This window comes from Lissotriton helveticus, chromosome 9, assembly GCF_964261635.1.
Source record: "Lissotriton helveticus chromosome 9, aLisHel1.1, whole genome shotgun sequence".
NCBI lineage: Eukaryota > Metazoa > Chordata > Amphibia > Caudata > Salamandridae > Lissotriton > Lissotriton helveticus.
The window spans coordinates 240,585,175-240,610,794 of NC_136070.1; the positions used below are offsets into that span (position 1 = coordinate 240,585,175).

The window sequence follows — 25,620 nt, forward strand, 5'->3', positions numbered from 1 at the left end:
GTTCTTAGGATATGAATTATCAAGTGAAGGCAAAAGCCTGGCTGACAATTTCCTAGAGAAATGTGCCGTACTCCAAGCACCTAGAACACTAAAAAACCTACAGTCAATTCTAGGCTTCCTAAATTTCGGAAGAACATACATTGCAAATTATAATAAAACCAGATTTTAAAAGAACCAATTGGACTCAAATACACACAGAAATTCTGAGATCCTTACAAACAGACATGCTAATTAAAACAAAATTAGAAACACGTGATAACACACGCAATCTTGTGATTCGAGTCATCCCAGGAAGATGCGGATTCACATACCTGACCTCTAATGAGGGAGAAAAGGTACCAATTGCATTCAAATCACACTTGTACACAGAAGCTGAAAAGAAGTTCAGCATTAAAGAAAACATTGTTCATGCAGTTCAAACCGCAATAGCTAGAGAAAAAGATAAAGCTGACGGTAGACGTATCACAGTCAGAACAGCAGAATCAGCCTTTGAGGCATTAACAACACCGTGTAATTTACCAACAACAGCATTGAATCCGGAATGGATACAATGGGTGAATTCAATTACAACGGACAGAGTAAAATACTACTTTGATCCAGAATTAAAAGAATTGAAAAATCTAGAATATGAAAGAACATTCCCTCTGCCAATCGACATTCTGCCATTACGACAGTACTCATTTGTAATCTATACAGACGGACATGCTCAACCCTCCGTTTGGGGAGAACAAGCATACAACCCCACATGTGAGATTACAAAAGAAGTGTGGCGCGGAGGTAAACTAAGACCTCTATTAACAAAAACACACTCAGTAGAAACTAATTCAGAACAACAGACTGAAATAATAGCATTGAAAATGGCGCTAGATAATGCAGATCGCGAATTCCCGACACTTATAGTGTCCGATTCATATTACTGCGTCAAATCATATAACAACGATTTGCAGAAATGGATTCAAAACGGTTACAAAGATGACACAGGTGCAACAATAAAGCAAAAACTGCTTTGGGAACAAATAGTTCTGTTACAAAAAGAACTACCAAAGACTCACGTGATACATACACTGAGTCATCAGCGTGATGGCGTTCACGTTGCAGGGAATTAATTGGCTGAGACAGCCACAGCGGTAGCAACTAAATCGGCTTCCGTAGCTAGAAAAAAGTGTACAGTAAAATACATTGACGGTGAAACAGTGCTGGCGGTGAGAACGTCATCAAAAGGCGACTGCTCAGCGCTACCGATCAACTATGCACTCAGTTATACATACATAATCGATGCAAACTCCGTTCCTTTTGCTCGAATCCCTGGAGTGGGGGATAGAGTAATTCCAAACATGGACAGGAGAACTTTGTTAATTGTAGACGCACATATAGGTGAGGGTCTTAGTCATCTCAAACTAAAAGATTCTCTGGAAGAACTACAATCAGTGTACTGGTGGCCAGGTATGAGCCTACAGCATCACACTTTTGTAAAAAAAATGCCCGGACTGCAACAGAGATCGCAGCGGCGAGAGAAACGGTGTAATACCATGGCGTTTCTCTCAAGAAGGGCTAAGCAATAATCAATAAGACCAGTGTGAATAAGGCGTCTTATTAACAAACAAAGACTAGTTTCCACTTATAATGTAGACCCCAGCACTCGGCTGACGTCGGGACTGTTATACAAAGATTTGCGAGTCTAAATGGCATATACGCTAGGAGCATGCTACGTTTGACCAATGTTTTCACTTTAGCCCTCAAGCCTGTGGGGAAACATGGCCAAATGAGCATAGCACAGCGGGATTCTTCTCACTTCCTTCCTGAGGGATACGGGATGGTGTAAAGAAAAAACCAAGGCATAAAGCTATCTATAACGGAAAGGATATTAGGTTCGGGAGCTGGGTGGGTCAAACATCTAATAAGTGTCCAACGTAGTCTAAACAACCTGCCAAGAAATTCTCTGAGGGGATTCAGTCTGTACGAATTATTGTTTGGAACTAGGATGTTGGTCTTAGATCTTGACAGTCAGACTTCAGTGGTGAAGGAAAAAAGCTTTGATATCAAAGATCGTTTGGCTATTTTGCAGGACTTAAACGAAACAAGAAAAGACCTGAGCAACATAAAGTTGAAACAGCAGCCAACAACCACTGAAGAACCACCACCTGTCCCAGCAAGACCTGTCTGGATTCCAAAAGTCGGGGATCTAGTCAGAGAAAAGATCGCGGTAAAGAAGGAATTTGGGCCTTCTTACAGAAAAGCAGTTCCTGTCTTGTCTATCAACGGGACAAGATCAGTTGTACTACCGCCGCTTGCTGGTAAGAAGGAGAACCGAGTTGTATCTATCGACCTGGTAAAACCACAATCATGTGGCCGATAACAAACAGTAGGCCAAGTGGACTCCCGATAAGTAGCAGAACACCAAGGTTTGCTACCAATACAGAGGTCCCAACTAAGAGGCTAATCACATTCGAAACGCCTACAGAACAACAACAAGGACTATGCAACAATGCATTGGAACTCACACCTCTAAAAACCCAAATAAAAACATTTAGTAGAGACACACCAACCTACAATGAAGTAACAAACGAATATACAAGAAACAGTAATCCTGAAGCAATTGGAACAATTGACAGAACGGCATCCGGCTACTTCATAAACTTCGATGATTCCTCTGAAGACCTCAGTGAATCAAAGACACAGCCATCAACAAAAACCTTTAAAGATAAAGCTAAGGAACTTTTGAAACAACTGAAAGAAACCTATCTGATTTCTCCATGGATTGAATTTTGGGTGGCCTTTGGTGCATTTATCCTCATACTTTGGCTCATCATGATACTATGCTTGGGACGCTTCATTGAGGGAAAATATGCTAAAATGGACACAGCAAGCCAGAAAATCAACTTGATCCTCAAACCACACACATCTTCACACGTCGAGAAAAGAGAACTTTCTTCAGTCAACTTCACAGCCAATCCTATACCGGGTGGGGTAGCATGGGACAACACTGACTATGAAATTTATGGTCCGGTTGAAATCCTGAAATATCCACACCAAATCAAGATCTCATTGAGTGACTTTGTAAAACCAAGCACATTTGCTGATGATTGGGACTTTGAAAGTATTAATAATATGATGTCTGACCTAGTGATGTCTGCTAAATTTACCAAACATGATTATTTGCAGGGTTCGTCTAATTATGATAGTATGTACTGTTACAACCACTATGGTAACCATTTTCTACATAAATCTGCACAACCTAGAAATGTTTTAAATTATAATCAATGGGAACATTGTGCCACCCCTCCAAAAGGAAGCTCAAGAACCTTTTATGACAAATATTCATACTTTTCAGGGTTCAACACAAGTAATGCTGAAACATTTTATTTCAAATTGTCAAATAAGATAGGAACAAAAACCATGCTTACAAACACGAAATTGATATATTCGGACTCATTTTTTGCACAAATGAATACATTTGGTTTTGATTATTGGGACAAAAATGTTGAAGTAAAAAGTGTTTGGGGTACAAAAGAATGGCAAGTACAAGGTATAGAATCATTGTTTAGAGCCTGCATGATCCCAGAACAAATTATATTTTTGAATGACACTGTTCAACAAACTACCTGTCTTGGCCTAGCCAAAATCAAAGACTTAAATAAACCGTCTATTCCAAAGCCAACTATGAACAGCAATAGCTCTACAGATGAAGAGATAGACGTAAACTATGTATTAAACCAAAACAGAACACATCCTGATTGGAAACAATGGTTAATCTGGCCCACAGATACTGATAACTGTCAAGACAGATTCCTGAACAAAACACAGGGGTTCACATTGACCAGGCTAGACCCTAGATATTCCCAAAGACAACACCCAGGGATAATCACCACCTACAGTGTGGGCAAACTCTGCCTTCAATGGCTACAAACTTCCACACTGACAGAAATTAAGCAACACCTAACTTTACTTACTGACTGTGCTGACTTGCGTGATTTCATTATGGGACCGCGCAAACAGCGTCAAAAACGCTTCATAGCAGCCTCTGTATATGCAGCTTACAACGAGGCCTGGAAGGTAACTCAAATTGAGACAGCAGAAAGTATACGGGAAATTGACCGTATTCATTTGGAAAAATCACTTTCTGTAGTGGACAATGGGTTAATGACTCTGTCCTCTAGAATCTTTTCATTGGACAGCATTGTGTCTTCAGCAATCGACATAATATCGCAAGACTTACTGTTGTTACAACACGGTCAGTCTCAATTGCGTTCTATTGTACAGCTTGGCTGGACGTTACAAAATCTGCGTTCAGGCTATGTGCCTTGGCGTTTAATCAACACAACGTCACTATTCAATATCTTTAACCTTACTGATAAACAAGTCAGTATGGCACAGAAGGGTGCTGATTATACAATCCTGAGCATTGAGAAACTCGAGAGATTACCAGTGACAATGTCAGAACGACCTGTCAGTGAATGGATAATACATGGGATAATTAATATTCCAATATCAACCTTCAGGTTTCAATACTGCCAAAAATATATACAGGCTGGCATGTACGAAAAATTGGGAAAAGGGTACATTAAGTCAACATGGAACTTGCCCTATTCACATGCATGTGTCAGTAATAAAGGACAGAAAGTGTTTCTTAGTGGCAATAATTGTGCGATGTCACTAAGCGGTACACTTCTGTGTAATGGAATTAGTTTGCATGGAGCCTGTGAAGGGAACTCAAATAACCTTTCATGTCACCAGCTAGGCGCACCTGCAACAGAGATAGAACCATTCTTTAAAAGACTCTATAACGGGAGTTACATTCTAATTGTGGATCGCAGATGTTGTAGTTTACTGCCCGGGATTCCTTATCTCATAACTACGACTGCGAAGGTCATGTGCTGTGGACGCTTATTGTTCCCCAGCTCCTTTCCAGACAGGGAGGCAAGGGCATGGCCTAACTTGAAAATTACTTCTATTCGAATTGATACTTTAAGCAGAATGAAAACAGTGCTTCTTCAGACGCCGACCAGGCTCACGTCATCAAAAGAAACGTATGATCTCCTAGTCGCAAGGACGACTGCAGAGATTCACTCATTGTTATCAACTAATTCCCCCATACATTTCGCAGAAATCCTGAATGAAATCTTAAATATTTCTGATACCAGTGGAGTCTCAAAAGTATTTAAGACAGTATTTTCGATGGCATTAACACCATTCAAAGCCATACTGGGTATTTTTCCAGATTTCGTCCATTCGATTTTTGGCAGACTTCCCCTCATTTTGGGACTAATTGCAGGAATCCTATTCTTGGTCCTTATATTTCGCTATGGCAAACCATGTCACAGACAAAACACCTGCGACAAGGGAAGAAACAATCCGAGCCATTGGATACCGGGACCGGATATCAAAAATCCTTGGACTATCCCGGCTTAGAGACCTGAACATGACTTGGTTTCTTTCATTTCGACCAATGTGGCATCGATGTGTTTTACCTGTATTAAGGTGCTTGCTGTGCGGAGAAGAATGCGTGTTGGACACCTGTCTGACGCTACAATCGGATGCGCCTATGGATGCAGAAACATTGTTGGGTCCGGTAACGGCTCATGCATTGTGCTGCCCTCAACGGCTGCCAATCCTGATGACGGCATTCGTGGAAACTTCACCACTACGATTAAGGGGTAGTGAAGTTCAAGATGAAAGCAGCATCGATCAGGTACGACCTTCTGTCAGCAATACTAATCAAAACGTCAATGGAGACAATCATGCACATGAATGCATGGTTACACCTTTTTCCGAGTTAGTGGAACTTTCACAGGAAGCTGTTGACAGCTTTTTCGACAGTCTCAATGATATGATGTTCTCACCAGAGCAGAAATAACGACTTTTGAGCAAGCTAGCACACGGCGTTCCCAACACCCTGAATTTGGCCTTCAACTTTAATAATAAAGTAGCATGAACAATTTTCCCTCCAGTTCACGGACAGCAATTTTTTCAGCAGCCCCAAAATATTTTTACGATTTTTCGGGACACTTATCTTCTGCTTAAAGTAAGAACTATTCTTAGAGAACTAAATTTCTATTTTCAGAAACTTTATAGACATTAGCTGCCCGCTGGTATGTTCATAATTATTTTATTCTGTGATGGAATGGTCTCGAACCTTTTTCTTCTGTAATTAAGAGCCATTTCATGTGTAATTCTCATATTCAAATAGTAATAATGTAAACATATGCGTGATTACTTTAGCATTATTCTACAGCTTGAGTGCATATAGTATATATGACTGTTTTTCCGTATATTACATAATTTCGAAATGCATTATATGTATTTTGGGGTGGTAAGGTATACACGATACTCTACAGTATGTTTTACTATGCCTAGATTCGTAAATATGGCCATAGTTAGCGTGGAGTGGGTGTGATGTATTCCTATAGGTTCTGTATCGATCCCCCTATTCCTGACCCTGTTCTGGTTAACAAGTTAACTAGCAGCCATCCCATGATGCAGAAACCGTTATCTGATTAAGCCACACCACGGCACAGGAACGTGTTATCTGATTAGGTCATAACGCTTGCCATCTAATTAGACAAGCAATATTCCTCCAGCCCCTGATAAGGCATACGGAGTTCTCAAAACAAATCAAACCTATGACAACCTGGGAAAAACCCTGCGGCCATTGTTTTGATTTCACCAAGAACTTCAGCAAAAGAATGTGCTAACGACCAGTTCGTATGACATCCTTATTGACGTATCTATGTCCATCCTTACGTCAATCTCGGCACCTTACAGGTATAAATATTACCGATATTACCTTAAGCAAACACACGCGGTGGTGACGAGATCGGAGCAGCCAGACTTGCCGAAGCCCAGAGCAGAGCAGACCCCGCTGGCGCAGCCCCGCCTTCCTGACGCGCTGAGAACGAGACGCTGCTTTCTCCTGCCGAGAAATCCAGCTCCGGCGCTTCCAAGCAGCCCTTGCAGGCAGCCTGGAATATCGAGACCAAAGACGAGAGATACCATCCCTCAACCATCCTAGATTTCAGGTACAGAACTGAATAACCCCTTGCAGAGAATTCTTGAGTCAGTCACTTGGCAAAACAAACTTAACTTAAACTGCTACTTTCTATTCCCGCCCACGTATTAGGCTTAGGTCAGGTACACTGGGGTAGGCGTAGTTAGAAACACCAGTTGAGTACGATTAGTCAAATGTATATGTGTATGTATCTATTTTATCCATTTTAAACCACCATATGGCTTAGAAACCATATAAATGTTTTTACAGTATTATTTTATACTTCTGCTTTTATTGTATGCATTTTACTTAACCATAAGTATTGCGATAATATCGATCCATTTCTCTTGTATGAGAAAAGAGACTGATCAATAAATACCATCTTTTATTGAACACGCCCGTCTCTTCCTTTTCTCTACAAACTGGTGAGACTAAGAATGCACGTACTGACTGAGTAAAATAAGTTGTCTTTTGTTTTCACACGACTCTAGAGATACACTCTTGATTAGGGGAGAGCAAAGTTGTCATGTTCTATGGTTGTCAGAAACTAAATCCCTTCTTGTCTATCCAGGGAGGTTCAACTCCTCCTTGCCTATTCGAGAAAGTTTCTAGTGAACTCTGAGCTAGCTGGCAAACCCAAAACTTTAAGTCTAATATCGACAATAGAAGACCTAGTTAACGTCTGGTCTAGGCCTATACTATTGAAGGTATTATTCCAATGCGCAGAGCCTATTGGGATAATAGGAACTACACTACACTTTACTATCCCAAGGGGAGTATATGACAACTTTGGATCTTCAAGAGGCTTATTTATATCTTCCTATTCTGCAGAGGCACAGAAAATGTTTCAGATTCAGAGTGGCCGGGAAAGACTTTCAATTCAAGGTTCTTCCATGCGGCCTTCGCTCCGTCCCCCGTGTGTTCACCAAAGTCCTCGTACCGGTGGCAGCTTACCTTCGCCTGCAAAGTAAAAATCTTTCCATACCTAGATGAGGTTTCCAAACACACTCTACTCTGCAAGTCCCTCGTCCAGTCCCTGGGCCTTACATTCAACATGAAAAGTCTCATTTTCTCCCTGCTCAAAACAGACTATTCTTGAGAGCCATTCTAGACACCAAGCTAGCAAAAGCTTTTGTGTCGCACGAAAGACGTCTGCGACTTCGAAATCTACGACCTCCCTCCTATTAAAAGAGTCAGCTTCTGTCCAACAGTTGAAATCTTTCCTAGGGGTGTTGTCCTCTTGCATCCCTCTTATTCCCCACTGCCGGCTAAAAATAAGACCTATCCAGGAGGAACTGGACAAACAATGGGCTCAAATCTCCGGATCCTTCAACGATATAGTCATAGTCACATCTCAGATGAAAAAAGTTCTCTGGTGATGGACTCTCGAGAAAAACGTCTCTTCAGGTCGTCCATTTCTGATTGACACTCCAAGTTTCACTCTCACAATAGATGCATCTCTAGAAGGTTGGGGTGCACATCTTCAGGGTTTAACAGTAAAGGGTAAGTGGAACATTCAGCAAAAAACCTGGCACATCAATCTACTGGAGTTACTGGCTATTTTTCTAGCTCTAAAAGCTTTCCGCTCCATCATACAAGGAGCATCAGTGTTGGTTCGAACGGACAACACAACCTGCATGCACTACATAAACAAACAAGGAGGCACAAGGTCCGTCCTACTGTCCCACCAGGCTCAGCAAATTTGGGATTGGGCGATTCAACATCAGGTTGTCCTTTCAGCAGTGCATGTTCCGGGAGCGTCAAGCAATCTTGCGGATTCACTGAGCAGGTCTTCCACAGCCAACCATGAGTGGTAATTACATCAACCCACACTGGATCACATTTTTCAAGTATGGTGTCGTCCGAATCTGGACCTGTTCACAACACATCTGAACCGCAAATGCCTTTTCTACGCAAGTTGGCTTCCCCAACCAGAGTCATGCGGAAATGATTTTTGATGAACTGGTCGAAAATACAAGCCTATTCCTTTACCTCCAATACCTCTAGTTCCCAGAGTTCTTAGAAAAATGAGGAAGGAACCCTGTCACATTATTCTAGTAGCTCCCAGATGGCCTCAACAAGTCTGGTTCATGGAACTCCTGCTCCTGTCACAGTGCGATCCGATCATTCTTCGCCCTCTTCTGAATCTTCTGACCATGGATCAGGGCCAAGTGTGTCATCCCGACCCAGCATCTCTACGCTTAGCGGCTTGGAACCTGAGCACTATGAATTTGTAAATTTGGACATTCCTTTAGATTGTAGAGAAGTCCTGGCTAAAGCTAGAGCAGCTTCAACTGTGAAAACCTACAAACTCAAATGGAAAAGATTCTGTCTATGGTGCAATGATGCTCAAGTACATCCTATTCATTCCACGCCGGAGCAACTCTTGCCTTTCTTTTTACATTTAGCAAAGTAGGGCCTCTCATATTCTACCCTAAAAGTCTTTCTAGCAGCAATTTCACGGTTCTGTCAAGATGGCTCTAACTCGCTTTACTCTTCCAGAGTCATTCAACAATTTTTCAAGTGTCTTTTTCGGATGTTTCCACCGATTCGTCGACCACCTCCTTCTTGGCACTTGAACATTGTATTGGCACAACTAATGAAACACCCGTTTGAGCCAATTCATAAGGTCGATCTTAAATACATTACTTGGAAGACTTCTCTACTTCTGGCTCTCACTTCCTCACGTCGAGTCAGTGACATAGAGGCGTTTACTACTAAACCGTCTTTTCTTCAGTTTACCAAGGACTCAGTCTTGCTCCGCACCAATCCAGCCTTTATCCCCAAGGTGCCGTCGGACTTCCACCTCAATGAATAGGGGAGAGGGGTTGGCCTAACGGCTAAGGCGCTCGACCTCGGACCTGGGGATCTGGGTTCGAGTCTCGGTAACGACGCCAAAAACCTCCAGTGATTCTGGGCAAATCACTTAATCTCCCCGTGCCTAAAAAAAAAAAAAATTAAAGTGTGTCCTCATGTAACGTAACTGGTGCTATGTAAAGCGCTCTGATACCTGATTAGGTTTGGGTCTAGTTCGCGCTATATAAAACTCTGCAAAAATAAATAAAAAAATGAACCAGTTGTTTTAAAGACATTTTTTCCTAATCCTCAAACTCCAGCAGAAAGAGCACTTCAATCTTTAAATATTAAGAGGTGTCTAAAATTCTACCTTCAAAAAACAGCTACTATCCGCAAGACTAACCAGCTTTTTGTGGCTTATGGGCGGATGCAAAAAGGGCATCCAGTCACCAAACAAACAATTGCACACTGGATATCTACTACGATTGCATTTTGCCATCAGCAAGCGGGAAAACCACTTATTGCAACTGTTCGGGCGCATTCTACCAGAAAGGTTTCCTCTTCTACTGCGCTGTTTGCTGGTGTGCCTCTTCATCACATCTGTAGAGCTGCAACATGGTCCAGCAGGCACACCTTTACGAGACATTACTGTCTGGATGTTGCTGACAATGCTGACTCAGCTGTGGGACAGGCAGTCCTACGCAATCTTTTTAATTGAGGTGAGCCTCTGTTACTTCCCTCCTCCTGTATACAAGGTACTTTTTTTTTAAATATATATATATATTATATATATATATATAAATCAATATACTTCAGTCTTTTCGTACTGTGTATTACTATTATTATTATTATTATGTTGAATAAAATGGGCTCGAAAAACGGGACCATGCTATACTCGATGTCAAAGACAAAAAATCTTCAGGATTCAAGAATGGCAGGAGGATAAAACCTAAAGCGAAGAAAGGGGACAGAAAATTGAAACCTATAATGGTAGCTTCTACATTAGTACCAATAAATACAGCAGGGAAATTCATTGGAGACCAAACACCTTTGCTGAAGTGGATGCAACCTCGTAAGGCCATTAAGAACACTGTTCTGGGCGCTTCAGGAATTATTCCCACTACTCCTATAGAAGGGTGTACTTTAAAAAATCTACAAAACTCTCCCGTAAAAAAAAATGGGCTTCTGATCAATCAAGGGCAAGATAAAAATTTAAATTCAGAGTTAGTGGTGGTAATTCCAAAGACAACCCCTGATAATATTATGCCATTTCTTGGGGATACTCAAACCAATCCTATGGATAAATCACCGGTTATTACTGCTTCAGGCGGCAAGGCCCTTCCTTTGCAACTGGCAACATCCCCTCATTCTCCTAAGGCATCTTCTGATACTTCTTCCTTGGATTTAATTTTAAAAACTTTATTGATACATCGTCAAGAGTCTCAACAACATTTTCTCCAATTAAGAGAAGACAATAGTAAGATGCAACTTAGTTTACAGGAAGTTACTAATAAACTGAATGGAGTAACAAAAGAGATCGATGGACTACAACAGCGGGTTGTTGAAGTGGAGGAAACTTTAGCTACTACTACGGCTCAAACAGGCCGACATGATGAAGTAATTGGGTCCCTATTAAACAAAGTAGAAGACTTGGAAAATAGGCAGAGGCGACAGAATTTAAGACTTTTTGGAATACCCGAGGGATCAGAGGGGTCAGATGCCAGGGCTTACTTGGTCAAATTATTCGAACGGGCACTCCCTGACCTGTCTGATTGGGACTGGGATTGCCAATTACAACGGGTGCACAGATTACCTATAATTTCTAGAAACAAGGAAAGCAAATACCCACGCCCAATCATGATATACTTCGGCAATTATTTGCTAAGACAAGCAGTCTCAATCAAGGCTAGACCTAATACTCCTGTGACATTGGACAATATAACTTTTTTTGTTAAATCTGATCTTAGTAAGATAACTATGGACAAAAGGTGGGAGTTGCGGAAACTGATTGATCCTTTCAAATCTAAGGGTGCCACAGTCTTCCTCCAAGAACCTGCCCGTCTCAAAGTCATGAAATCTGGTCATACTTATTTTTTCAATGATGTAAAGGAGGCTGAGCAATTACTTACTAAAATGAATGCAAATGTTTAATATTAGATCGCTGAAGGAGGAGAAGGAATGAGAGAGAGGGGGTAAAGATTAGAAATAGCCAAAAAATGAAATGGAAGGAAAACGGAGATTGTAAAGCTTACTGGAAATTCACTGGGGCACTTTCTTTTAGTTTATGATTTATGATTTCTTTTGTATGAGGCTAATACGGAGATTTGCGGGTCTCGGGGAGACCTCTCTGATCGGCTGCCCCTTGAACGGCAGCAGAAGATAGGGGTAAGCTTCCGGGGAGACACGGGGAGGGGGTGCTTCAAGTGCTGGGAGGGGGGGCTAAAGGCTGACAGTGGGGATGGGATAAGACAACGAGGGCAAGGGGGGGAAAAACAGAAAAAGACAAGTTTAAGGGTAATTGACTTAGTATCTTATAGATTAAGAATGAGCTTGAATGTAAGGAAAGGTGCAGTTTACTTTCATCTTATAATTAGCCAGTATGTTGCGTTTTAAATGTTTAGCTTGGAACGTGTCAGGCTTAAATAATAAAATCAAAAGAAATTTGATATATGAAGAACTGAAAATATATGACCCACATATGGTTTTATTAACTGAAACGCATATTTGTTTCAAGGACAAGAAGCTATTGACTCAATTGGGATATGAGCTGGTGACATGTACTACTTTAAATGCTTCTATTCGAGGTGTGGCTATTCTGAAAAAGAGACAATTAAGTGTAGAAGTAATTAAATCTGCTGCGGACAAGGGGGGCCGTTGGGCAATTACCCAAATGCAGTTAGAAAATCGCAAATTTGTTTTTTGTGCTATTTATGGGCCGAATATTGATGACCCACATATTTTTGATTGGTTAAATTTGGAACTACTTGTATGGGAGGGGGAACTTATTGTAATGGGAGATTTTAATTGTGTGTTAGACTATGATCAAGATGTTACAAAGAGAGGTATATTTCGACGTATGCGTAAAACTAGGGCGGCAATCTTAGAATTAGCAAGGATACACAATGTTAAAGATGTGTGGAGAAATCTATTTCCCGATATACCTGGATACACATACTACTCCCCACCCCATAAACGGTGCTCACGAATAGACCTGGCTTGGGCGTCGGATGAAATCATCAATACAGGACATATGGAGATTTTCCCAAGGATCTCATCCGATCACAGCCCTATACTCTTCATATTTAATATCGGTCAAACGGCACCCGATTTTAGACCCTTCACGTTCCCTAGATATTTGTTAACTGACTTAGTATTCGTAGCTAAGCTTAAGGAACATATAAAAGAATATATTGAAATTAATATCAATACTGCTAACCTTCTATCAGTTTGGGACGCTTGTAAAGCTTTTATCAGGGGAGTTGCGCAGCAATATGTACTCAGACAAAACTCTATCCGGAAGGCAGAGACTAAGGCTATTTTAGCCAATATTTTATTATTAGAAAATCAGTTAGTTGAAAAACTTAGAGCTGATGAGACGAATGCACAAAGTATAGCTCAATTAGAAATTAAACTTGTAAGTCAGCGCTCAATTCTTAAAAGCTCTCTTAGGGAGAAAAACTCTCAGAAAATTGTCAAATACAAATTATCTCAATATGAATGTGGTGATAGAGTTGGGAAGTTCTTGGCATATAAAGTTGCAGATGATCGTGCAACGACCCTAGTTAAAGCAATTAAGGGTCCCCATAATATCTTATATACTCAATCGGCTCAAATTCTGGGACAATTTGTCTCATACTATGAATATTTATATACCCCCGAGAGCAGATGCACTGAAGACCAGAAACAATCTTATATTAACAAGAATTTGCCTGCAGGAACATACTTGGAACAAACATTAATTGACCAACTGGAAGAGGAGGCTACATTATCTGAGCTTCGTCTTGCTGTTACCTCTCTTCCATCTAATAAAGCAGCTGGCGAGGATACACTTCCTATAGAGCTATATAAGATTTGCGCAGAAGAAATTCTACCACTGTTCTGTTTGGTCATTAATTCAATTGCTGCCACTGGGAAGGCCCCAGATTCATGGAAGACAGCTAAAATTATGTTCTTTCTAAAAAAAAATAAACCTCCGGTGGAGTGTGGGTCAACGCGATTAGCTCCCCTTATGCCCCATTTGGTAAATAATCAACAACACGGTTTTGTTGTTGGGAGAGACACCACTACACATGTCAATATGGCTATTACTGCCTTTGACGTTGCTACGACTGATCGCAACCCACTCGGTATGATACTTTTAGACGCGGAGAAGGCGTTTGACCGAGTGGGGTGGGATTATTTGTGGGGCGTCTTAAGGCAATTTGGTTTTAGAGGGCGTTTTGTGAGAAGCATTCAGGCGTTGTATAAGGACCCTAATGGCAAAATCAGCTACGCTGGGGCTCTCTCATCAGCTTTTCCAATCCTACGAAGGGACGCGGCAGGGATGTCCGCTATCACCCCTGCTTTTCGCTCTCTCCATGGAGCCATTTATTAACGCCCTGGAAGCTCAAACTAAGATTTCCCCAATCTTCCATGAAGGTAAATCTCTTAAAATTACTGCATATGCAGATGACTTAGCTATTTACACCACCAATGTCGTGGATGCACTATCAGGGATCATGACAGAAGCTAAAAACTTTGGATCTATCTCTGGCTATAAATTAAATATAAATAAAACACAAGTCATTATTAACTATAAGGCCAATTTACCAGTGCAAGGACTTTGTCAATCTGCAGTATATCTAGGGGTAAAGATATCATCTAATATCGCTGATATAAACTTATTAAACTATGATCCTTTATTAAAAGAAGTGACCAATCTTCTGAAAAAATGGCACAAGATTCCATTAAATCTTATAGGTCGTATGAATTTAATTAAAATGAACATACTGCCGAAGTTTCTATATCTTTTCCGTTTTAAACCTTGTCGCATTAATAACTTATTCTTTCAAAAATTAGACGGCATCTTAAGTAGTTTCATTTGGGGATATAAGAAGGCTCGTAGGTCTACGATAATATTGAAACTCCCACCTGAGAAGGGAGGTTTAAACTTCCCGGACTTCAAAGCTTATTTTATTGCTTCTTTTTTAGGCCGGCTCCGTAGTTTATTTGTCGCTAATAACCAATATTTTTTTCACCAATTTATGCTAGGTGGCTATTCAAAACAATTCCTGGCCAAAGTACAAGACCCGAATTACTTTAAACGGGTAAAATTTAAGACCGCGAGAGATGCGGTATTTATATGGAAACAGATGTTGACTAAGTGCAATACTTCGTTTTTTCACAAAGAGCTGCGAATATGGGATAATCCTGGGCTTCCAGATATTTTTAGAGATAAAACTGGCCGAGAATGGGCCAATTATGGTATTGAGACACTAGGTGATCTCTATGGTACGGATGGGTTTCTACAATTTCCAACATTACAACTTTTATATAAATTGCCCGAAAAAATGAGATAAAAATACATTCAAGTTAAGGACTATTTAATACGCAAAATGAATCTGGTAGAAATCACTAGCTCAGATATATGGACATGTTTCTATTCTGTGCATAGAAAATCACTAATTAGCTTGGGATATAAGTGTCTCAGCCAAAATAGCTCTGACGAAGCCCCTAGATTGGCACTAAAATGGACTACCAGCTTAGGATTTAACGTGACAACCCAGAATATCTCCGCTGCCTTAGCCAATATCAGTAAAGCCGTCCAGTCTTCCAGTTTAAAACTCCAATCTTAGTTTAGTCAACTGTACTACACTCCATTAAAGATTTCAAAATGGGCGCAAAATAACTCCAACAATGATCGTACTAAATGTCCTAAATGTGGTCTGGTGGCAGCTGACCTTATACATATGATTTATTTGTGCCCATTATTAGCAAAATTTTGGTTGGACATAGAAAATATTTTAACCCATAATCAACTGATCAATTTTTCGTTAAATGCCGCTGCGGTACTTTTGGCTATATACCCGGTTAGTCCTATTTATAAAGATTTGTTAAATATTACATTTGCTTGTGCAAGTCTGGTGGTAGCAAGGGCCTGGATTTCTCAGAATCCTCCTCATACAACTGAATGGTGGTCATTAGTTTACGAAATTCATACTATGGAAAAAGCTATTGCCAGGAATAGAGGAACCAAAGCCAAAATTAAGTTTATTAAAATGTGGGGTAATTTTTTTGCTATGTCGGCAATGATTTGAACCATGTATGTGTGTGTTTTTTTTGTTTTTTTTTTCTTTTCTCTTTTTCCTTTGTTTATGATATTTCAATTATTAGCGATTTGTCCTGACTTGGAACTAATTTTTTTTTTACTTTTTTGTGTTTTTATTTCTCTAATATGTATCTGCATCAAATCGAATTCGATTTATTTTTCCCAGATTATGTATTCGATATGTTGATTTCCTTGACTTGCTTGTCAAAAAAAAAAAGTCAAAAAAAAAAAGAAATGAATAAAATGTACCTCGTATTATTCTAACGCCACTGCTCACTATTCTTATTCAAGCATGCAAATCTATGAAAGACACCCCAATACGGGAGAAGAACAAAAGTTACTTACCTGTAATATGTGGTTCTCCAGTATTGGTGTCTTTCATAGCTTCACCTGCTCCCCTCAGAGGCTCTCTCTATCTCTTGGCACTATATTACTCTTATGCTACGAAAATCTGAGGGCCTGAGCCTCTGGGGAGAACATTCTAAGAGGGTGCTGACGCCTGATTGGCTGGAATTTGGACCAAAACATAATGACTATGATGTATCATAGAAGTTATATGTTGTCTATCTATGGAAAACTTGTTTTTTCTTTCTCTTATGCATATATGCTTGTGTTATTGTTACATTGCTATGTTATGTACCGTGGGATTCTCACTTCGACGACGGAGGATATTCAAGCATTTGAATCTATGAAAGACACCAATACTGGAGAACCACAGTTTACAGGTAAGTAACTTTTGTTCTTTCATGTAATCATTGCTCGTAACAAAGCTTGGCCATCATGACTGCAACTACGGCAAATAGTTCGGTGTGCTAGCTCCTGAGTCCTCCTCACTGTTATTGCATTGGTTGACCCAGAGCCAGAACATTTTAAGCGGCTGTGGACTGGTGAGGGTTGCATTGCCATTGAATCAGTCACCTTACCTTTCATCATGTCCTGTTGCTTGGTGCTTTTGAAGTTAGTCCCCTATTGCCACCAGATCCGTGGTTGGTTGTTTATCATAGTAATCTTGGAAATGTCTTTGCTAGGAACGATGTTATTTTGCATAACTGATATCTGAAGGTTGTCTGTTATTTCCATTGATGTCTTCATGGGGAGAGGAGTGTAGCCCTACAACTTTTTGCAGTCCTCTGGTAATCTGATGAAGTGTGTCTTTTTTGTCCATACTATTAGATCTGTGTGTGGCCTGTGGTGTACATGTCAACGACATCTGGAATTCCTGATGGCTCTGCATATAGCCTGATGTTTAGAAGGTGGTGGTTTTATTGTGTTTTCACATTTTTGAATGCATACAAAGCCCCTTCTTCCTCTAAGCAGCCATATAAGGTCCAGCTGATGTACTGTCAGTGCCACACTGTGCCTAGGATCGAATGACTCCCTTGAGTGAGCAAGTCAAAGACCTCAACCAAAACATATTAGCATATCACTTCATGTTATAAGGAAATACTATATATTCCATATTTGGAAAATAATGTATAACTGTGAAGGCATATGGTGACAATCATTTGATAATACTGATAGCGCCCAAGAGCACCTCTCAATGCAGATGTAAAGCTTGGCAACAACACAACATCCTATGTTGTGACTTTTGCAGCAGAACATATCATGGTGTTGGATAGTATACTAACTTTATTTTTTTTATATTTCACTCTAGGATACAAAGCTACCATCAGTGCTCCTCACATGGTAAGAGCTAAGTAGAATGGTTTAAATTATTTGTCATGTTGACCTGTGATTGAATGGTGATCTTTTGTAATAAATTATTTTGTTGAACAAAATAACATTTGCTTAAAACACCACAATATTAACATTGACTTTTTCAGAATGTTGTGTTATTTTTTGCGCATGGTAGGCATGTCACCTATTTTCTTCATTCATTGTTTCTGGTACTTCCAATTTCCAACTCCGAAGACTTTCCTAGGGAAATACATTTTGCTCTCCTCCATTGCTCTTACCACATGTTTAAGACCACTGTTGAGCCCATACAGAACTGTGCTTCATTGCTTAGTATTTAATTTCTTGTCTGCTTTTTTTAATTTCTCACCTACATGTACTCACAGATACAATCTATTATTCCTAATTTTGACTGGATGCTTTTCCATAATCTATTGTTTCCACGATTAAGATATGCAAGTGCAGCTATAGATATGTCGCCGCAAGGTTGGCTCTCACTCAGCCTGTCTTTTCTTTTGTCAGAGGTTCTGCCTCATTGGACATTTGCTTGATCTGAGGGACCCTTAACAGCTAGTTCCAAAAGAACCTCCTTGTGCAGATAGTGAAGTTGGACTTAGTGTCCACTGATTCCAAAGTAGTGATGCTTTTGATAAAACAACTGAAATGTAATTTGGGCCCTAGTACTTATTTCTTAGTAAGGCTGGAACAGGAGAGCAAGTAAAGTTAGAAAGATACAGGTTGCGGGCATGGTTGAAATCCTAATACTCTGCCTATGACCAGGTGCCAAAATAGGTGTGCCCTGTTTGGAGGGAATCTATGGGACATCACATTTCTGTGACACAATGCCTCTCTTTTGCCCATATTCTAGTGTAATCAAGAGTGAACCCTCCAAAGGGGAGATTGGTTCCCCCACCTGTGAATGGAAACGTCCCACTGAAGTTAAATATATGACACTAAAGCCAATCTCCAAAAAAGAAGTAGTATCCATACTGTTCTTATCCCATAAGCAGAGACGTAGATGAAAAATTATGAGGTGCTTGAGAGTGGTCACATACTTTCCTGCACACTTTTGAGCCCCTTCAAATGTCTCCCCTATATTGATTGGTGTGCTGACTCTTTTCTCTTCTTTGTCCATTCGCAATTCCAATTCCAATATTCCAGTTGTGCTGCAATGTATTTGTACCTTCTTTCTTTCTTCTAATGGGTATGTTTATAGGTTACTTCAAAATGGGGGAGGCACTGTTCCAGGTGGGGGTGTAGTATGTCACCCACTCATTTTAAAGGGTACTAGAGAGTGTAGGGAGAGTTCGAAAGGTGGTGTCCTAGGTCTAGAACTCACTTGTGAGAGGAAAGAGCACGTCTTGCCTCTTGTTGCCCTCGCACACCCCGAAGGATGTCATGCTTCATCATCTGGCATTTGCTCCTCGTCGGGCCGGCGATGCAGTGCCCTACGGGTCCCCCGAAGGGTCGCTTTAGCGGAGATCTTTGGCAAATGCCGTATGATGCGTGCGGGTGTGAGGGATGAGTCCTATGTGAAGGGTGGGTCAGTGCGTGCAAGGTTAAAACTGGCTAAGTGTTACCAAAGGACTGTGTTTAAAATGACTGTACCCTTGTCAGAATAAAAAAACCCGAAGGTTAACAGTTACCCCAATCGGCGCAATGTGCCTGGGTAACTTATAGGTGACAGGACTCTTTCTTTGAAGTGGAAAACGTGTGGCTGGCTTATTATTCCAATTTTCTAATTTTTCTTGCTTATCAACTTTCATAAAGATTCTGGGATGCCAACAGGTATTTGGTTATTTGCCTGGAATACTTTTTCTACAATTACAGTTTTAATTACAGTTATTGTATCTTCTGTTTATTAACTGCACCGAAAAGGGTCCCTTGAAGATTTCTGCTTAGTTATTAGTAGATTCTGCCCATGCATCTTGCATCCAGAGATACTGCCCTGTATTAGAGAATTAGATCTAGCCGAATGGCCCTCAGCATTATCTTTTATGCTTTACTGCCTTGTTTATTTATATATTTTATTTAATATAGATCACAATTCCTCTCTTCTTTGGAAGTTCTTCGCCTCTAAAGCTGCCAGAGGGCACTAACCATATTATATGACAGTCTGTTGTTTGTTTCTCTACGTGTTCAGCCAGATAATCAATGCTTTCAGTGGGAAATGGAATTTCCTTTCAGTGGCATAGGAACTGGAACTCATTTAATACGTTAGGCCCAAAAAATTGCTAGCTGACATTTTGGTTGGGTGAAGTCTGTGCTTTTAAAAATGCATTATTAAACCAAAAATATTGGTGATCCATTTGGCAAGTTTTGAGTAGGTTAGATCTTTTTCTGAGCAACATTAGGCCTGAATGCTTAGAATCTTAGTTCCATAGGCAATAAGTCTTCAAATACATGTAAGACCCCATCATTCACAGCTATTGAGCAATAATATCTTGTTTAAAAGAGAGAATCAAACATCATTCCTTCCCCAATACAGGAGATAGTTTTAGCCTAACATATCCTACAATTAAATAAAGCTGTCAACTACAAAGGTAAGTTCCACACATTTTTCTTAAGCCTTCTTTTTTGGTTTTTTTGCCGCAGACAACCACTTAAGACGAAATTTTAGAAAAAGAACTTAGCATGCATAGGTATCATCAATGAGCCTCTTAGTTTCTGACATAATATGCAGATCAGCCTTTTACATTTTTGATTCCTGAAACCGATCTGTAGGCCTTAAAATAACTTGGGAAATTAATCTCCCCCTCTCTGTATGGAAGGTTTTTAAAAAATAGTATCAGTAGTCAAGTGTGCCCCATTTCAGAGCATATTAGGCCAGTCTCAGCCATAAGTAAGTACTTCTCCTAAACTTTCTGTTGCCTAGAAGGACACCAATTGTGTGGTTTCGCTAAGAGCAATGAATGATAGGATGGAATTCCATATTAAACCAGGCTTTAGGACTACGTCACAAAGTCCATCAAGCATATCTTTTTATTTATTTAGGTAACCTTTTAGAAATAGATTCACAGTTTGCTCTCCTGTGCACATAGATGAATACATCTTACAGCCAGAAACATCCGCTTATCTACATAAAAAGTGTGCATGTCCAAAACCCTTATATGAAATTCAAGACCCAGCTTAAACATCTTCACTGATTACCTCAAACAGAGGCTTGAATTTGTTGACCTATTTTTCTTCTTGAAAGGCCAGGTAAGAACAAGGATACCTTGAGTTCTTCCAACCCACCAAGACGGAGTGCCTGACTTGCCTTGTTCCTTCTCTAAGCAGTTCTAGAAAGAGGAGGGGATAACATAAGACATGCCAATAACACAGGAGGATGATACCAGGCTTGCTGAAGTGGTGACACTTCTGACTGAAAACATCCAACCTGTTGTCTCCATATCTGGGTCCATAACTGCAAAAGCAGGAATTTGAGACTTCATGCAGAAAGTAGAGGGTTACAGACTGACTGGGCCACAGCACCTACGAAATGACAGAAATACACCAATGTCTTAAAACCTGTAACTTGATTTCTTATATGTGCGGGGTCAGCCTCAAAAGGGCCATACCCTTCTTTCTCGCCCGCCCCCATTTCAGGTAGGAAGGGTCTGTCCAAGGGTGGCTCATCCAGGGGTTGATATGGATATTGCCTACATGGCACCAGTGTCAAGTGGTGTTGGGGTGCCGTCTCGAAATCAGAGATTGTAAAAGGCTTGTTGTCCAGCGGTGGCGTTGGGGAAGGTATCAGACGGATTGGGGCAGGTGGTGGGCCTTGTGTAGGGGTCAGACTGAATCCAGGGTTGAATCCTGAGGGCCCAGCTTAGGCACCTCTTGGCTCCATGGGGCCCAAAGGCATGTCAGAGGGAGTCGTGGCCCAAAGGTGGCATGCATGGCGTCATAGAATTCTTTGAGTTGGGCAGGAGTTGCTCTAACTCCGGGGAGCTCAGGGAAGCATAAAGCTGGTCTGACCTCCAGCTCCGTAGATGGAGTTCAAAAGCGAGGCCCGAAGTACTGTGTTTGGAGGGCAAAGCTGAAGGACGTTGTCACTTTTTCTTTTGCTTCTTGGATTTACCCGACTTTGAGGAAGATATTTTGGAGTTGAAAGACGATCATCTGTGGGAACGACTCAGAGAGTGCCCCCAAGATCTTCCTCTGGGTCTGGCCCGGAAATGACATGGAGGCCGCTGCCGTGCCTCTAGGAACCAAAACGCTCACTTGCAAATCGCTTTTGGGAGTATTGACTTATACTTGGCGCAGGCCTGATCACAGGCACTACAGACAGACCAAGTGAGGATCAGACACAGACATCTGTCTCTGAAATTCATAACTAGGTTTAAAACCAATAGGTTTGTTAAGGTACATATCTCTAGCAGACAGAGTTATTGGTCAAAAAATAGTTGACAAAAAGTCAGAAAAGATGTTGAAAAAGTGACCGAGGTAGCTCTCCAGATCAGCGCTGTTGGCGCGGAAAGGAAGGGATGTCAGCATGCCTGGGTGGTGCATACATGGGCACTATGACCAATTCCGATGCGTCATCGTCGACGCAGAGCTGATCGACTCTGACCACCGGCACTCAGAGGTACCGCCCAAGATTTTCTGGATCTATTCTGGCACCTGGGAAATATTCTAAGTTGAGGAATATGTGGTGAGATAGAGTTTCCAGCAGAAAAAGCTTTATTTTTTCTTCGAGTGGGTTCCTTTACTCTCAGTGCGCTACAGCATTTGTTGAAACTAGGATATGTTACAAGCATAAGATTGCATGAAGAAATCATGTAATTAGCTAGTAGCACGTAAAGTCCTTTCTAAAATAAAATAATGAAGATGACTCTAGTAACCCCTATAAGGAAATAGGGTGACCATTTATTGTGTGTATTGGCCAAGAACCTTCGCTATGTTAAGATGGTGTTTGTTTTAAAAAACCTAGAGCCTGTGACACCGTCTGCAATAAATGGAAACGTTCTGAAAAAGAACCTACACAGTGAATAACTGACACACTAGGGACAAGAGGGTCAATGTTTTTCTTTGCACGGAAGAACAAAACTTTCTCTTCTTAGAGGGGGACGAATTACTGAATTCTCGGGCCTGGCTCAAGCCACATGTTTGGTTCTAGCTCAACCAGAGATTCTTCAGGTCAGGCGCAGTGTGGGTTTGACGTCCACAGTGTGTTTGGCGCAGGGCCGTGCCCGCGTGCTGCAGCTAAGTTCTATTCCACATGGCTTTAGGCTACAGTGGGTTAACATTGATTTTATTTGAGATGTCATCTGTAATGTAATTTAAGATGCCATTAGTGATTTGTGATGTCACATGTAAGGTCATAAGCAGTGCATAATGGGGAAATGAGTTATGGTGAGCTTACCTGTGCCATAATGGACGAATTTCAGTGTTTCTTTTGTAACCATATCTGCACTTTAACTGTGTTGTGATATATATATATATATATATATATATATATATATATATATATATCAATGAAAAAAGGTTTAACATTAGTTATTGTTAGGAAAATATATACCAGGTCCAGATAAAATTCCAGGAGACGTCTATAAAACTGACCCACAAATGTGGTCAATTTACCTGAAGCACAAGTTACTACTTGTGTAACGATATATCTGTAAGAGACATTAGTTAGTGATAGATTCCTTACCTTAGAATATTCCCAGGCGTCAGACTGGATCCGGAAATTTTTGCGTAGCAGTACCCTTGCTCGTCGGTAGGCGTCGTCTAAGGCTCCGCGTCCGTCGTGGGCGCCGTGATGACGTCGTCGGAGTACTTAGACGCCGCCTCCGCGTGCTGACGTCAGTTCTTCGACACAGCTTTTCCGCGCCAGAAGCGCCGAGCCATGTTAAAAACCAACACTGGTGCCATTGAAACTAGGGCCCTGAAAGGGGATGACCTTAACCCTAGATATCGGTTCGCAGAACGGGGAGGATGGGTGGGTCGGTAAGGAATCTATCACTAACTAATGTCTCTTACAGATATATCGTTACACAAGTAGTAACTTGTACATCTGAAAGAGACACGTTAGTGATAGATTCCTTACCTTAGAATAGATACCCCAGCAATACCAACCCCGGTGGTGGGTCTGCGAACCAATAATCACCCCAGAAAGTTCCGGAGGACGGAACGGCCAAAGAAGCCATCCATCCGGACTTGACTGTCCAGGCAGTTGGCGTCTTGCAAACGTGTGCAGCGAGGCACACGTAGCCGCCTGGCAAAGGTCCTGCAAGGGCACTCCCCGGCCCAGGGCAGTTGTAGTCGCCGTGGCCCGGGTGGAATGAGCCCGCAATCCAACAGGGGGCTCCTTTTTAGCCAAGGAGTAACATGCCTGGATACACAAGATGATCCACCGAGAGATGGTCCGCTTGTGCACCGCTTTTCCCTTCTTAGCGCCCACGTAACCAACAAAGAGTTGGTCATCCACCCGGAACTGGCGTGTGCGATCCAAGTAGAATGAAAGCGCACATTTTGGGTCCAGACGGTGGAGCCGCTCTTCCTCTTTAGAGGGATGCGGTGGCGGAAAGAAGGTGGGCAAGGTAATAGACTGCCCAATATGGAAGGCCGTGACAACCTTGGGCAGGAAAGATGGCTTAGTACGCAACACAACCTTGTCCGGATGGACAGAAAGGAAAGGGGGTGTACATGAAAGAGCCTGGAGCTCACTCACTCTCCTGGCAGAGGTGATGGCAACGAGGAAAGCAGTCTTCAAAGTAAGAAGACGGAGAGGACAGTTGTGAAGTGGCTCAAAGGGAGCGCACATCAGAAACGTAAGAACCAGGTTCAAGTCCCACTGAGGCATCACAAACGGAACAGGAGGGAACATGTGTGTGATGCCCCTTAGAAAACGAGTTACAATAGGGGACTTGAACAAAGAAGGTTGATCAGGCAGCCTGAGTAAGGCTGAAAGGGCAGATAGGTAGCCCTTGAGAGTGCCCAGAGCAGAGCCCTGCTGGGCAAGAGAAAGAAGGAAGAGAAGAACCTCAGAAAGAGGGGCAGCAAGAGGATGCACAGCCTTTGCTGTGCACCATGCCACAAATGTGTTCCACCTGCAGGCGTATACCGACTTTGTGGAGGGACGCCTGGCTGCCAGAATGACATTACAGACTTCAGGAGGCAGGTCAAATGGCCTAAACTGTCGCCGCTCAATCTCCAAGCATGGAGGTGGAGACTGGACAGGTTCGGGTGGAGGACTGTCCCCTGCTGCTGCGACAGAGGTCCTCCTGAAGAGGCAGACGAACCGGGGGATCGACTGACATACTGAGTAGCTCTGGATACCAGTATCTTCGTGCCCAGTCCGGAGCCACAAGGATGACTTAGGCCCAGTCGCGCTTGATCTTCTTCAGCACTCTGGGCAGAAGTGGTATAGGCGGAAAGGCGTACAATAGACCGCAACTCCACTCGTGACGAAAAGCGTCTCCGAGGGAGTGCCGCCTTGGAAATTCCAACGCGCAGAACTGATGACATTGCGCGTTCTCTTCGGTGGCGAATAGATCTAACCAAGGCTCTCCCCACTGCTGAAAGAGGCCTTGCGCCACGTCCAAGTTAAGACGCCATTCGTGATCCATCATGCACCGACGGCTGAGTTTGTCCGCCCTGGCGTTCAGAGAACCTGCCAGGTGTTGAACCACCAGGGTCACGCCCTGATGTTCCAGCCACTGCCAGAGGCGCAGAGCCTCCTGGCAAAGGGTCCACAACCCCACCCCGCCCTGTTTGTTGCAGTACCACATGGCGGTGGTGTTGTCCGTGAACACCTGCACTACACTCCCCCGAACAGAGGGTAGGAATGCCTTCAGTGCTAGACGAATCGTCCGCAGCTCCAAAAGGTTGATATGGAGCCGGGACTCCGCCGGAGACCAGAGGTCTCTGATCT

General features: G+C 41.9%; 1 protein-coding gene across 3 annotated transcripts in view; it reads left to right on the forward strand.

Moving 5' to 3' along the window:
* The window catches only part of LOC144781146 (protein-L-isoaspartate(D-aspartate) O-methyltransferase-like), a 274,370-nt gene that overhangs the window by 132,393 nt on the left and 116,357 nt on the right, over window positions 1-25,620 (forward strand). For all 3 annotated transcript variants that reach the window (XM_078659811.1, XM_078659813.1, XM_078659812.1), the window contains one exon: window positions 17,743-17,774. In XM_078659811.1, the coding sequence (XP_078515937.1) occupies window positions 17,743-17,774 (32 nt within the window). The remainder of the gene's footprint in view (window positions 1-17,742; window positions 17,775-25,620) is intronic.